Raw genomic sequence first — 16,389 nt, forward strand, 5'->3', positions numbered from 1 at the left:
TGTCTGCGTCATTTTCCTTGATAGGTTATATGGCATTCAGAAGTCAAAATTCCCTTCTCCAATTCTTGTCCTCAGCAGGGAATTACGAAGTTTCCCTAAGTACTGGCTTGCCACACAATTAAAAAAATCCTAAGAAAACATAATCACAAACCCATGTTTATTTTATAATTCACACACTGCCAAGTCCATCATTTTGGAGTGATTTTTAACTCAATCGTTTGTTATTTATACTCAAACTGTCCAGCTGCCATTTACTATTTAAGCCCAGATCATTTTCACCATCCCACAGAAACTAAGCCACTAGCAGCCACATTCTTCTTCTTTGGCAAGGACTACAACGTTCGGTCTACAGACTGTCTGGCTGACATTTCCCACAGGCAACCACGTGGCTAAAGGAACCCTCACAACAACTACAATCAGTGTGCAGGAAATCCTCCCGATTCACCGTCCTTGCTTCATTCAGTACCTTTTATTCACTCACTCAAGGAATCAAACAAGCTTCAGAACTGTCCAGAAACCTACCCTCACTCTGCTGGCCCCTGCAGGGAACTGCAGAGTGGGGTGAACTAGCAGGAGGCCTCAGACTTTAGGCACAGTGTGCAAGGAACAATAAAATCAACACTCAGCAAACATTTCAATACCCTTTGTTTTTAAATTTAACTTTAATTTTTGAGGTAAAATACTTTTTTTTCTTTCGACTTCCATAACAAAATACAGAGCTATCAGATACCCCTGGAAAAAATATGTATATTATACATATATTTCTATAACATTACATCATATATATAATATATATGCAAAAATTTGAAGACTTTAGAAAGCAGAACATCTAAAAGGCACTGCACAATGGTGTTCGGGTTCCTTATAACTTATGTACATATACACATCTTATTCTGCTTACACAGATGTCTAGTGAAGTCACCTTCACAAGTGAATGTCTCATTCACAAATCCCTGCATCACAAGTTTATAATTCAAAGAACGCCTAAATATCTTGAAACAAATTAATACATAACTTTTCCCAAGAAGGAACTAATTGGAACAGTTCTTTGAAGACTGAAGTTTTCTATAGAGCCACATAAAAACATACACCTCACTATTGTTTATACAAGAAAAAGCACAAACATAATTATGGAATAAATAAAAAACAAGGGACAAACAGCTAAATGTACCCACTTGGCAGTGGAATATAACTTTTTTTTTTTTTTTTTTTTAATGCTTCTGGAAGTTCCTTGGCCTATGGGTCACTAGGGTTCCCTGTGTTACTGAGCTGGGTTTAATGCAATGCAGCCTGACACCTAGGGGAGATGGACTCTATCTGTCTCTATTTTATTTCAGAACAAAAGGTGAGCTCAGCAAGGCTGATGCCCCTGAGAATTTGCTACTTTTTCTACAGCTAAAAAAGCAAACTGTTTAAATGAACAAGCTCTTGATTAGTGGAATTTCAATAGATTTACACCTATAAAGTTTTACACATTTGGCACAACAAAATTCAGAAGAAAAAAAGTGAGGGAGAGGAAAGCAGGTCCAGCTTTTAAGCCCCCTTTCACCAACAGTAGGTAGGACTATGAGTGATGTGTTCACAGAAGGCAACCACCTTGTTTCACGCCAGGCTGGAGGCAGGAACTGCCAGGAGGGGGCTTGGGAGAGAATACAATTTTCATTCCTTTACCCCAGGAAGTATCAATGATTGCTTTATTTCCTGGTCTACTTCTGAGCAAGCCCAAGTTCTGCTCTGTAGACAGACCCTTCCCCAGATCCAAACTCCAACTGTGTGCAGTACCAATCAACCAACACATTACTGGTGGGATGGTGATCAAAGGAAACAACATAGTTTCATAAAGTCCAAAAGCATTTTTCATGGAGTTCAACATTTCTGCATGTTTTTTCAAGTGTAAAAGCCATGACTTTATTCAAACGGAAGCAGCATCTAGGGATTAATTCTGGCACTTGGGTTTTAGGGGGTTATGAGTATGCATCATGGATTTTCCTCTTCTCATTTTAAAGGCCCCGTGTTTCTATTCCTGAGTTCACACCGACACTTGTGGCCGGCCCCTCTAGCAGACACTGGTGGCCAGCTGGCCTCCCTGGTTTGATGGGCAACACCAAGCAGAGAGCCTTCCTCTAGCTGCTGGGCTTGCTTTAGAGTCAGAGGTAAGTCAGGGTAAGAGAAGGGAACTGATCAGACACAGCCACCGAGGGCAGCAGGAGTGGTGAGTCCTTTGTGGTCCAACCAAAGCCTGGGTCACCAGAGGCCACTCAGTCCCTTTCCTGGGGAAAGACAGTCCCTTATGTATGGAACCTGGACCAAGTGACAGAACGCTCATCAAGAAATAGCCATGATGGCCTCAAGTCATCCCAAGCCAGCTAGTGTCTCCTGAGCTTCTTTTGTGCATGCATTTTAGTTAAAGAAAAACCAAATACCCTACCATCAAAAACAGCACTCAAGTGTTACTCAGTACAAGTTTCAACTAGGCTAAAGTGGTGGAGTCAGAACCACGGACATCCAATGCCACGCCTCCCTCAGCAGACATGGAGCCATTTCTTCTCTACTCCTATAGTATTTCAGGTAAAATCACTATCTTCCCATTCCTTAGACACTGCTGACTGGAATTTCCCACAAAGAGGTGACTCCTGTCTGTGAACTCGATGTTGTGAATAGTCCACTGACCACAATCAATCTGGGCGAATGGGGATCACAAGGGTGACGAGATCCCCTCAGGGCAGGCACCAGCTCTTTCCCCCACACCAGGCCTTTTGGCATCTAGTAACTTTTGGTTAACAGGCGTCTGGTCACCACCTTCCTACCTTTTCCTTCAGTTTCAACACTTGCTCCCAGCTACTCTGTGCTTACATCTTTCGTTCCTGCCCTTCACTACCCCCCAGCCTGGTAACATCAGAGGGAAGAACCATCTATCAGCTAGGAATCAACTATGCCTCAACATTCCTGGGTTATCTGAACAGTGGCCATGCCCTTTACAGGTTTATGCTGACAGACCCGTATCATCTTAAAGCATGTTCATAGTTAAGGCTTGACTTAAGAAACAGTAAGACAACCAGACACAACAGAAAAACATCTTCAACGGCGCTATTCTGCTCTCCATAAAACTTGCTCAGTCACACTTGGTATGGTTTCCCAAACCGACAATGGAAAAAGAAAAACGAAGACCATTTCTGTCATTTGTTTTGTTTTTAAAGGCATTGGGTTACTTCCTCCTGCCCTTTCTTCCCTGATCAAGAGTTTACAACTCCTCATGGCTTTGTAACAGGTGAAGTAGGTGACAGTTCAAGGAGCATGCAGCAGGGCTTCCTTCCTCCCACCTCAGCTCTGAAGCTGAGGGGCCAGGTGGCCCTGCCCATTATAACTGGCAGCACACTCAAAGTGTCTCGAAACATTTTCTAAAAGGGGAAAACAGGCTGTGTGTGTGTGTGTGTGTGTGTGTGTGTGTGTGTGTGTGTGTGTGTGAGAGAGAGAGAGAGAGAGAGAGAGAGAGAGAGAGAGAGAGAGAGAGAGAGAGAGAGACTGCATGTGAGTGTGTATGTGTGGGAGAGGGCATGTGTGTGTGTGCTCCAGCAAGAGGGAAGGGGAGAGTAGAAAAATGTTCCATACTCCAGTAAGACTGAAATTATCTTTTTTCTCTCCTGAAATAAATATTTCAGATTAACATGCTTAGTATTGTTGCTTACCACCCAATCTTCTTCCCTAGTATGTGCTTTCTATATGCATAAATACAATAGGAAGCACTATGGATCCTGAACTGTAACGGGACTACAAAGTGGGCCCTTCTGGAGCGTGTCTGGCAGCACGAGTCTTAAACAGGCTCCTTTCCCCACAGTTCAATACCCTCCCTACATCCTACTCACCAAGAAAAAGTGTGTCTATACCCCACTTAATTTACAACACAAGATACTCGTCCCATCCCCAGCAGAAAAGTACAAGTCCATGCCCAGAATTATCAAACCAGCTTAACCCCGCCTCCCACCCCAGAATCTTGCTACATAAATACGTGTATCTGATTGTAACACCAACAGCTTGCCTTCCACTGTGGTTTTAAGCATCAGCAGCAGCAGTGGCTGCTGCGGCCAGGCCCTGGGGTCCTGCCCCATTCCAGAGGAACTTGCCGGTCTTGCTCAGCTCCCGGGCCTCAGGGTCGTCATTCCACCGCCTCTTCAAGCGAAGCTTGGGGGGCATCAGGGCATCTTCTTTCTTCTCAGGTGCACTGGGCTCCTTGCCAGACCTGTCCTCGCTGTCTTCAGTGGCCTCTGGGGGCTCATCACTGGGGGTGCTGACAGATACAGAGGGCCAGGTGGGCGAGGGGTGGGCAAACACTGTGCCTTTCCCCTCCTCCATGGTCCTGGTCTGCACGGTGCTCGCTCCGTGGGAGTGCTCCTCCTTTTCTTGGGTGGACTTCCTGAGGCTCTCGGGATCCTTTTCAGAGATGGGCTCTACCTTCACGCGAGAGGGAACGGGTGCACTGGTCGGTGCAGCCCCGTGCGTGGGCTCCTCACTGTTCTCTGCCCTCTCTCGGTTCTTCCGTCCAGCTGGGGGGGGCTGCAGCTTGATAGAGAACTGGGACGACTCCTCAGGGTGCATGTGGCACTGCAGCGGCGGGACCATGAGCCCTGGGTAGCGGGGGAAAGTCCGGGGACTCAGATGGTAATTGAACACAGAACAGGCTTGGGAATGAAGGTAGTGTTTCATTTCGTCTGGGTTGAAGGAGAAGCAGCTGCTGCTGGTGAAGGGACTCAGGCCTGGTGAGGGACTGTAGGAGAACATGGTGGGAGTCAGGGACAGGGCTGGCGAAATGGGTACATTTAGGACACCGCCGCGGCCAGGGACCGGAGAGAGAGCGAAGGGACTGTGGGGGTCAGGGTACATTGCTGGCCGAGTGAAGAGAGGAAGCATGACGTCAGGCTTGCGTTTCTGGTGGCCAATCCCTCCTCCACTAAGAGCATTTCGAGAGGGCAAGAAATCCATGCTGCGGTGCCAGTCAGAGGCCGAGCCATCTTCTAGGTCCGAAGGCTCCACCTTTCTGTCGGTGGTACCGCCTGACTCGGGGCCAGAAGCACTCAGGGTGCCAGCAGAGAACCGCCCCGGCTGCACATCGCCAGGAGGAGAATGCGTGTCTAGAGGTGGGAAATGGAACCGGGAAGAGGCCGTCGGCACTGGTGGTGCACTCTGGGGAACCACACCTGTGACGGAAGAAAGGAAAAAGGTCTGCGCTGGCCACCTGCTCACTCACTACCATCACTTCTACTTACACTAGCTAAGTACACAATGTTAAGTGACAACAGGAAACAAGCCTTCTACTTAGTCTGGATCTTTTTTAAAACTACTGCTTAGGCTGGGTATGGTGGCTCAGGCTTGTGATCCCAGCACTACGGAGGCCGAGGGAGGAGGCATGAGCTTTTAAAGGCAGCCTTTCTCCATTCAGTCTAGCTTCCATGCTCCTCTGGCCACTTACCTGACTGTCCAGGTGGTCCTCCTTCCTACCTGCAATGTCACTCAGTATTTCAGTGAAAACTATATCCCAGCATTTCAGGGCTTACGAGTTAGCAGGTGCCCACTACACACTAGCTGGATGAATGAATGGATACAGAACCTCTTCCTTGCAACTCTATTGTGTGTACAGACCCTGTTTCAATTTTCAGCTTTGTAAGTAAGGTTTTTCTCACCATCCTAATTCTGGCTGTATTTATAAAGCAAGCAAACCCAGCAACAACACAGCCAAACAAAACACATGCATGCGATTACACTGCTAACCCAGACTCTACTCACACAAACGGACAGGACAAGGCTCTAATTTAGTGAAATAGATGGATGAGGAAAGACAGTTTTTATTAAGATCAGTTTTTATGGTTTATCTTTATCATTTTTGATAGACAACCATTATCTCAGAGATTCTTTCAGTCTTCCTATATCTATAGTCTAACAGATCCTATATGATACCTATTTCTGTTGTTCTCAAATAGTGAAGAGAAGGCTGGACCTACTATTTCCTCTCCCAAACCTGACTGCTGGCAGGTGTGGTGGCTCATGTTCACAATACCAGTACTGGGGAGGCCAAGGCAAGAAAATGACTGTGCCTTGAGGCTAGGTGAGCTAAGAAAACCCAAGTTCAACTGCTAAATTTCAAACTCTAAGAAGAAACTACCATTGCATCATATCGACTTGAGAAACTCATAAATTCAATTTCTCCTAAAAGCTAAGGGAGGTACCAGTAGCTGTCATCATGAGTGTCCAAAGAGTTCTTTATACATGAAGGATAGATAAAAGGAAAGAAGGGGGTTAGAAAAAAGGGGTGTGGTAATCAAAGTCTGGAGAGAAATCAGGGCACAAAACATAGTGTCTGAACTGTTCCAATTCTGTATAACTCTAGAGCAGGCCACTGTGTGGGAGACGATGGCTTTCTTGGTGCTTATGGCTGAGTGACACCTGCCAGAACAGCATTTACCAACAAACGTTCAACAGAAAAGTCTTTCTAGAGGCCCTGTTTTAAAGGTCCCTGAATTGAGATAATTATTAAGAGTAATAAATAGGAAAACCAGATACATGACCTTGCATATGACTTGAGTAGAGCCAAGATATATCCAGGTCAATGGATCGCTTTAGTTTATTACAGCAACTAAGAGTTTATTATTTTAAATTTTTTGACTCTTGATTAATCTTATCTAAAGGCTGTAAAAATGGTTCAGTGGTTACAGCACCTGCTGCTCTTGTAGAAGACCTGAGTTTGGTTCCCAGCTCCCACAGGGGAGCTCACAACCATCTGTAACTCCAGTTCCAGGAGATCCAAACCCCTCTTTTTGTCTCCATAGGTACTGGACACACAGGGTGCACATACATACATACAAATAGGCAACACACACACACACACACACAATATTTAAAAGTTATTAGTCAAAAGTGAAAAACCATTTGTTTATAATCTGAAATGTAGAATATAAGCTATAACAGAATATGAATGTGTTGTATATGTAGACTATGAGGATAACATGAAGAGGAAATGGAAGCCCCATTTCCTATGCAAGTTAGAAATGCTTGCTTACGTCAAGACAGTATAGTTTCCATTGTAATAGTCTATTTTGGTCTTTGTAACATACTAAGGCACACTGCATACCTGTAAGGAGTTATCTCCACATGGGACAGAGGAAGGTAAGACTAGGGCAATGCATGGAAAGTGACTGCTGATTCCCCCTCCTTTGTGTGTTGTAAGTTGAGGTGTCAAACCAAGGGTTCACTTTGGCAAGGAGGCAAGCAAACAATCCATCCCACTACTAAAAAAGTGTCAATATGATTACTTGAGAGAAGAGCACCTCCCGGCAGCCACATGGAACAGCCAGACAACCTGAGCTCAGTTCTCATGTCTTCTACCTTGTAACTGGTGTAAACACGCTGGAGCTCTTGCTCCCTTTGAAAACAATGCAAACAGTAAGTTCTTTGCCTGGGTTCAAACCCTAAGCCTAGGTATGTGTTTCTAAGAAAATTACCTTCTGAAAAAAAAAAAGAAAAAAAAGGAAAAAAAAAAAGAAAATTACCTTCTGGCCCAGTTTTCCTAAGACCTATCCTACTGTTAGAGAAATAATTAGCATTTGTGAGGCTTTTGGAATAGTACCTATGCATAGCAAGTCACATGTTATTAGAAGAAATTGTGTTCATTTCACTATACAGTCCTAGCTAGCTTAGAACTTGCTAAGTAACCCAGGCTGGCTTCAAACTAACAGAGATCCACTTGCCCCTGCCTTCCAAATGCTTGGTTTATCAGCATGAGCTACTATGCCCTGCTTAATTTTAATTGTTTTTTTTTTAATCAAAATTAACACTGTTTACATATGGGCCATATTATATTATTAGAGTAACACTGAATTTCCTGGGTGCGGTCATGCCATTGCAGTTATAGAAAAGAACATCCTTATTCCTAGGAGGAAAGCCATGGCACCTGCATGTTAATCTCTAGATGCAAAAAGTGTCTGCAAATAGAGATAAAGTACACATGGCAATGATGTTAACTGCACACGTGGCAATGATATTAACTACAGTGAATTGGGGGAAGGTATGTGAGTGCTTTCTTTTGAATTCAATTCTTTGTTAGGTTTCAAGTGTTCCAAAAGACACATTAAAAACCAGGGTGGTGACAGTGGCAGGGAGGCAAATTTGAGACAGGTTTAGCCTGCCCTGTCTCTACCTACTGAGAGTTAACTCTTTTTTTTTTTTTTTTTTCAAGACAGGGTTTCTCTGTGTAGCTCTGTACACCAGGCTGGCCTGGAACTCACAAGATCTGCCTGCCTCTGTCTCCCCAGCACTGGGATCAAAGGAGTGCATCACCACATCCCAGCTGAGAGTTAGCCACTTTAACCAGTAATTCTCTATCTTTCTAATGTTTCTTAGGTGCATGCATGAGACAGACAGACATACATTCATACATACATACATACAGACAGACAGACAGACACACACACACACAGAAAGAATGTAAAGCATAAAATGCTTGGATTACCAGCATGAGCCACTATGCCCGGCTTAATTTTTTATTTTATTTTTATATTATGTGCATTGGTGTTTTGCCATAGGTGTCAGGTCCCCTGGAACTAGAATTACAGACAGTTATGAACTGTCATGTGGGTGCTGGGAATTGAATCTAGGTCCTCTGGAAGAGTAGTGCTCTTAATCGCTGAGCCATCTCTCCAGCCCTACCTGGCTTAATTTTTAATGGTTAAAAAAAAATAAAAATCAAAGCCGGGCGTTAGTGACACATGCCGTTAATCCCAGCACTTGGCAGGAGGATCTCTGTGAGTTTGAGGCCAGCCTGGTCTACAGAGTGAGTTCCAGGACAGTCTTCAAAACAATACAGAGAAACCTTGTCTCGAAAAAACAAAATCAAAATTAAGCCGGGTGGTGGTAACACATGTCTTTAATCCCAGCACTCAGGAGGCAGAGGCAGGAGGATCTCTGAGAGTTCGAGACCAGCCTGGTCTACAAGAGCTAGTTCCAGGACAGTCTCCAAAGCCACAGAGAAACCCTGTCTCCAAAAACCAAAACCAAACCAAAACAAAACAAAAACAAAATTAGAAAAGTTTAGAGAAGTTTACATGTAGGCTATATTATATATGCTAAACACACATATGTGTATTACATATATAAACAGAAAGATACTGCATATAGATGTATTTTTTTGAGACTGAAACTTAGCATCTAGTCAATGTCAACCTGCCTCAGCCTTCTACATGCTGGGGTTATAGATGTGCATCACTATGTTTGGTTTCTAGAAGTATTTCAACACAATCTAATACTGAGTACTCTACTCTAAAGTGTCTTTTGGGGTTTTGAGACATGGTCACAGAGTAGTCCAGGTTATTCTGGAAGTCAACATATAGCCCAGGGTGACCTTGAACTCCAGATCCTTTGACCTTCCTCTTTTCCAAGTGCTAAGATTACAGGTTTGCTCTACCATGCCAGACTCTACCTTAAACTATTAACAGTGAATAGAACAAACATGGAGGGAAAAAGCAATATTCACACTTATATTTGGCCAAATAATTCTATTTCAAAACAGAACAACCAGAATAGTTACATATATTGACCTACCTACAGAGAGAATCTCTGGCCTCCAGGTTGGGGCTTATATTATATATGCTCACACATGTGTAACATGCATATATTATATATAAATAAACTGCATATAGATGTACTTTGAGACAGAAAGTTAGCATGTAGCCAATGTCACCTGTTATATTCTAGAGCACTTACTACATTCTACCATAAAACCTAGAATCTTTTTAAAAAACTTTTATTCTTTTCTCATATATTATTTCCCAAGCTGTTTTTCCTCCCTCCACTTCCCTCCCCACCTACCTTCTTCCCAGATCAATTCCTTGTCTATTTCCCAAAAAAAGAGAGGAGGTCTTCCAGGGATATCCACTGAACATGGCCTAACAAGATACAATTAAGACTGGGAACAAACCCTCATTGTCCTGGCTGGACACAGCAAGCCAGAGGAAGCAAAGGGTCCCGAGTGCATCCAGTAGAGTTGGAGACAGCCCCCACTCCCATTTTTGGGAGTCTCACAAGAACACCAATCTACACAACCATAAGGCATATGCAGAGGACCTAGTTCAGACCCATACATGGTCTGTGGTTGTTGCTTCAGTTTCTGGGAGCCCCTATGAGCCCTGTGGGAAAATTGCATGCTATATAAAACAAGAGCATGATTTTAATAGTTGACTGAAGAACTATACCTACTTCTGTATTTGACTCTGCTGTGTTCATATTTAATTTTGTCATTTGTAAAATAGGAGTGTCAAGATATATTTTTTTCTAGATTAGAAGCATAGATAATTCACTAAACCAAACAGAAGCACCTTCACTAAGTGGATGTTCAATAGTGTTATTTTCCTTTGTCAACATTATGTTAATCTTAAACACTTGGTCTATGTGGGTAAAAGTTCTCTGTAAACAAATAGCTCTGGTTCTTCGGGGTTAATCTATACCAAGGAGTCAACAAGCTGAAAGGATGGCTCACTGTTTTGCTTTTCCTGGGATAATGATGATTATTATTATAATTTTTACTAAAAGTTGAACTCGGGCCTTATACATGCTAGGCAAGTGTTCTTCTGAGCTATGTCCACCCCAGGACCTTTGATTCACATCTTGAACCTATTAAAGATCACTGCCAGTTTTACAGCTTTTGGTGTGTGTCAGACCACTAACTATTGGTAGCTTTGCAGACCTGAGCTTCTACAGAGCCAAAGTCCAGTGATCCCTTGCCTTGGAAAACCAGATTACTTCCAGGGGCTGATGGACATTCTATTCAAGTTGTCTAAGTGGTTAACCCTCTGGACTTTCAATTGATGGAAATGGATCAAAGAACAAAACCAACATTTTTGGAGATGGAGTACACGGGTATGACCAACACATTTCTTCAAAATTGATGGCATGTCCATCTGGAGTCCTACTTGCTACAGGCACATAGGGAAGAAGCAAGATCGAGAAACAGGAAACAAGATTCCAGGGACTAGAACAGCTTTGATTTCCTACTGCAGCTCCCTTAGGCACAGGGAAAGAAAACAGGTTGTAATTAAAGGTGCATTCCAACCCCCACCCCCAAATGCATGCCCCAGGGACAGGAGGGAGCGGTTACTGGAGAGGAGGAACTGCAATGATAGCAGTCAGGCTAAAACTGCCCTAACTTGTTGTGTGTAGTAATTACATATCTACAGATCATCTTAGTATTATATTCTCCTAGCCACACCCTTCTCTAATTTTTCAAGTTTCTACCAACCTGAGTACTTTTATTCAAAGTCATGATCTCCTTTCTTTGCATACAATGTCACAAAGAACAATGACAAAACTGGCCCAAAATGGTAGACACCTGTAATCCTAGCACTTGGATGATGAGGCAGGAAGACTGCCCTAGGCAAGGTAGACAACAGAGTAAAGTTCAAGACCAGCCTGATAACATAATGAGACCTGTCTCAAATATAAAAAAACTGACTCTTGAGCAGGGGAATTTATTGTCTTTTAGCACCTCCCCCACCCCAGACAAACACAAACCCAAAAGTTAAAAGAAAACTCTAACTCTAACAACTACATCCAACACTTTCACAAGTAGATGTGTCTTTGTCAAGGAGCAGATCAAAAGGTCGTGCTGTGCGCTCTGAAGAGTGCCCTCAGACAGCACAGAGGGGAAGCCTGCTTGCACTTAAAAGGAGAGGAGGCTAAGTTAAGTCCAAAACCTTGCACTGAGGAACAGTGCTGAGTGCTGGTGCAGATCAGAGACTCAGCCTTTCACTGCAAACATGATCAAGGGTGCTGTGGTTTTGATGACATTCACTTGATAAGGGAGAACTTGTAGTTTCATAGAAAATCGGAAATGTTTGTAGAAACAGGTTCACAGCTATGAAACAGCCATTGGGCAAGGTGTTAAAAATGGAATCTTGAATTTAAAATTCAACATAAACCTAGGAACTCATTCCTCAAAAGGACTTCAGCAGTATCCAGAAGGTTGAAAATAATGCATATAAAAGTAACCAAATAAACTAAACAAGCCTGTTAGAATAATGCACAGCCCATTACTCCTTTTAGATGAATAAGGAGGACTTGAGGTAACCTAAGAGATCATGTTACATCAACATTTCTAAAATCTCCTCACACAGGTCATGTACTCAGATTTGGGTTTTTCAAAATTCTTTTTAAAACCCAAAATCCATCCTCCATCATAGGTATCTTACCACTTGAGCGAATGTTGATGAAAGGGTAGTTGGGCATCACCAGTTTGTTGAAGTTAAACTTGTAAGTAAACCTTTTCCCTTTTGTTTTGTGAAGGATCCTCTTGTTGTAATAGTATCTACGAAAAGAAGAAGACATGGTGTAGCACTTGCTATACTTCGGTAATTACTAAGATCAATTCTGGCTCTAAGCATTGCTTACAAAAGCCTTCACCATTCCTTTGTAGTCTGACCCTGGAGTTAGGGCTTCGTGACCTAAGAGCTCACTTTTCTCATCCAGTTTAAACTCAGCTGAGGTCCTTGACTGGAGCTTGACACAGACATTCTTGTTTTATGATCCCAAACACCTTCCTCAGTTCTAACCACTCACCTCATTTCTCTATAGTTTCAATCTATGATCCACTTCCTTCCTGCTCCACTCAAATAACTGTCTAGTTTCTTTCCTCTTGCCCTGGTTGGGTCAGACAAGTCTGGGAGAGCTCATGGGGTTCAGGAGCCAAAGTGCAAGGACTAAACAGAAGAATGGAAACCTGTTTTATGGTAGGAGTGAAACAATAGCATGACCGGGAAAAGGCAGCCACCCTGGCCAGCTTCACCTTTAACGTGGCATGAGTAGGATGTGGGAGGCCCCAGCCGCACTGCACAGACTTTACACTCAGGCTACTGAGAATGAAGAAAGAAAGACAACTTCTGTCTTTCTGGAAGCTCTGGCCTGGCTTCTATTAAGTAGCATATGTCATAAACTGCCTGCTGGCCCCCTGAGGACTAAAGAGTTATAATAAAACTTAAAAACTGACAGAGGAGAGGGAATGAGATCATTATAGGGATCACTCTTTGGATGTCATAGCAATCTATGGACTGAATGGAGACTGCAGGCATATGGCGTGTGAGCGCCTGGGTTCAGTGGCACTCAGCAAGCCTCCCTTCTGTACTCATTATGCCTTCCCCACTTCTAGGAGAGCCGGAAGAAGAGAAATGATAGGAATTTCCCAATAGGGAAGTCTACACTAACCTTGTGGATTATAAGTGAGCCCAATCCATGTTTCACCACATGCTCTAACCCACTACACAGCAGAACCAGCTGTCAGGAGCCAGTGCCAGCCACACTGAAATCCCCTCCTACACCTTCTCACCTCTGGTGCCACTCAGATTCAACACCTCTCCGACTCACACTTTTAAGACGTGCAGTCTTTCGTCACCTGATACCTTTTTAGATAGCATCCACAAAACTGCATACTTTCCCCCCAACTTTCTTAATACCACACATGTGGGGGATCCTTCCCTCACCTGAGGGCCCGGCTCAGCTTGTCATAGTTCATCTGTGGTTTGCACTTCCTGCGGCCCCAGAGGCGAGCCACTTCGTCTGGATCCTTGATGACAAACTCCCCGTACTCTCCCTGCTGCCAGGCGATGACATGGCGGAACTCGTCCTTCTGCAGCAGCTCCAGGATGAAGTGCCACAGCTGGATCTGCCGGGAGCCCGGCGACGACTCCGTTTTGTAGGCCCAGTCGGGAAACTGATACCCTTAAATGTAAAAAGGGCGAGATCAAAGCGGTTAGGAGTTAGGTACAAACACGAAGTGCCCTCACCTCCACATCCCATGGCTCACAATCTCTAGAGCCCTTTGAAAACACACCCTTCCAGTCAGCTAACCATGAAGAGGAGCAGACAGACAAATTACCCACCCTTGTGGCAGTCAGTGACTCTAATAAAAGTTGGGCAGTGGTACAGACTTGCTAATCTATCACCTTTTCATAGATTACTAAATAACAAAGAAGCAAGATAAACTAATATTTTAGGAAGAAATATTTAAGGCAGAAAACACCTTAACCCTAGGGTGGAGTTATTTTTCTAACAGAAAAAGAGATATTAAAACTTGCAATAAAGGTGTGTGGGCCACACAAGTTAAATATCTACTCATAGGAAGCATGCCTACAACCACTCAACCAAGATCTACACAATCACGAGGCTGTCAGCAGTGGTCTAGCATTTGCCACCTAAGCCCAAATGGGAACAGGAACACTAAGGGACAGGAACACTAAGGGACACTCCACATCCATCAGAGAGGATTAGCTTCTGCTCACCTCCACCTCCTTCTGGCTTTTCCACGATGCTACAGCCTGCTTTCATTTTCGCCCTCCTGCTGAGTGAAACAATCCCACAATTATTTTGATGCTATGAATTATCTAACTAAGGTTCTTTTTTTGGTACAGCTTTCCCCCAAACCTTCTTCTTTTTTCGTCTTTACTTTTCTTCCCCCAAAGCCTTTTGTCTTTCAAGCCTGTCACCTCTAAACTACTAATCCTCAAGTCATCAAATGATGGTCCTCAGGTCATCAGCTTCAAAAGCCATAATTATCGCTCACCTGACTTTAGCCGCACGTGTAAACACTGTCCTCGATATTTGCTTTCTTCCTTCCGACCAGCCCTCCAACAAAAAAAAGGGGACAGCGAAACAAGCCCAAAAAGGCAGCAAAAACAAGCCAGACAGTTTTTCTATTACTAAGCAAGCCCATATGCTAAGGCTCACAACCCTGAGTTCACCCAGATTTACCAATTTAAAGACTGAAAAAATCCAAACCCTACTCAAGAAGGAACTTCTGATTCTACTTACGGGGTTATGTGAGATGGAAAACATTGTCTTCCAGTCACAAACTGCACTCACCCTCAAAAAAATATTGAGATACAGAAAGTAGTAAATATATTGTGTGTACGGCCACTCTGTACAAGAAACAGCACTTTCCTAGAATTCCATGGAAAAAACGTAATGGCAAATAAAATATATGGGAAATAAAAAGGATAAGGTAGGTACTCGGGATTGCCTGGCCAGTGGTGGAAGGCATCTTGCTAGGATCTGAATTCATTCCATGCACATTTATATTTCTCAATAAATTTCCTGTTCCTAGCAGCAGACGGCTTTGTGTCAATCCTTCAGCAAGGAGGAGAGCCGGGTGAAATTGGCAGAGAATGACGGAGGAAGCGAACAGACTTACTCTTACCACTCCGCAAGGGTAGACGACAGGCCCTCAGCACCGACCAGAGCAGGTCTGGAGCAAGCGCAGGTGCTTCAGAGGCCCCAGGGTGGGGTGGGACAAATTCCTAATCTTGGAAATTTCACCTAACCTAGAATTCCTCTAGATGCTCTGCATTTTCCTTCCCGACATACACATTAAGGAGAACAGTAAGTTTCCTTCCACAAGAACAGTAGGGACCACGGAGCTGACAAATGGATCAAGGAAGAAGGCAACAGACAAGACACTGCACACACAGGATATACACAGTAATACGGCACCGGGGCTGGGCACCAGCTTCCTCTCCCGTTTCCGTGATGAGGAGGGAGAAGAAAACACCGATTTCCCCAAGGCTCCGGGAAGCTGTCCGGGACTAACTCCTCGACTACGCTGTCGGCTCGCAGGCCCTTTTCCCTGCTCGGGAACACCCTTCAGCCTGGCTGCTGTGGGCTCGCGCTGGGCGACGCCCGAGCCGGATGCCCTCTCGATCCTCCGGCCCCCGACATGCCCACCAAGCCCCTCGGAGCCCGCAGGCGCGTCTGCAGGTGTTCGTGACTGCCGAGGGCGCTCGGTCACCCGCCCGGCCTGCGGCGGGTCTCGCCGCTCCCGCCCGTCCGCAGCGGCTCCTACGGCCGCCCGCACCCGTGTCCCTTCAGTCCTGCCCGCGATGGCCGCGACCGCCGACGCCGGCCTCACCTCTCCGGCGCCGTCCGTCTCTCCTCGGGCTCCTCCGCGGCAGCTCGGGCTCCTCCTCATCCACCCAGCAGGAAGTGACTCCGCGGCTGCTTTCGTCACTTCCCCCCCAGGCGGGTGGGAGGGGGCGGTGTCCCAAGCGGACGCCGCTTCCGTCCGTCAGGTGCCGGTGCCCCTCCGTGGCTCGGAGGTCCTGGCCGGGGGCCTCTCGTGGGAGGGGGCGCTGCCGTGCTGACGGGAGCCCAGGAGCTTCTGAAGCACGTGCGGCGTTGGCCTTTCCTCCCTGGGCTGCGTTTCCATTTTAGCCCGATCTGCCCCGTCCAAGTATTGTAAAGTGCACGTCTTTGCCACTCAGCAGCCCCCTCCCCCCGCCCCGCGCTTTGCCTTTTGTTCCTGATTAGGCAATTACAAATTTGTCCGAAACAAACTTTGTTCAAGAGTTAGTGATAAGGGATCTGAAT

General features: G+C 45.0%; 1 protein-coding gene across 4 annotated transcripts; it reads right to left on the reverse strand.

Moving 5' to 3' along the window:
* Nucleotides 1-643: 643 nt before the first annotated feature.
* LOC101842813 (ETS translocation variant 3) lies at nt 644-16,022 on the reverse strand. 4 transcript variants are annotated; one of them, XM_013120670.3, is made up of 5 exons: nt 15,932-16,022; nt 14,310-14,368; nt 13,512-13,749; nt 12,228-12,343; nt 644-5,192 (listed from the first exon to the last, which is right to left on the reverse strand). In XM_013120670.3, the coding sequence occupies exons 2-5, from the start codon at nt 14,353-14,355 to the stop codon at nt 4,051-4,053; spliced, it is 1,542 nt and encodes a 513-aa protein (XP_012976124.1). In that variant the 5' UTR covers nt 14,356-14,368; nt 15,932-16,022; the 3' UTR covers nt 644-4,050. The 4 variants fall into 4 exon arrangements, with proteins under 4 accessions (XP_012976124.1, XP_005080153.1, XP_012976123.1 ...); XM_005080096.4 differs by having other exon boundaries at nt 14,310-14,365; nt 15,932-16,011; XM_013120669.3 differs by lacking the exon at nt 15,932-16,022 and adding an exon at nt 14,591-15,923 and having other exon boundaries at nt 14,310-14,365.
* Between the last annotated feature and the right edge of the window lie 367 nt (nt 16,023-16,389).

Source organism: Mesocricetus auratus, unplaced genomic scaffold, assembly GCF_017639785.1.
Source record: "Mesocricetus auratus isolate SY011 unplaced genomic scaffold, BCM_Maur_2.0 Super-Scaffold_100009, whole genome shotgun sequence".
In the NCBI taxonomy this organism is placed as follows: Eukaryota; Metazoa; Chordata; class Mammalia; order Rodentia; family Cricetidae; genus Mesocricetus; species Mesocricetus auratus.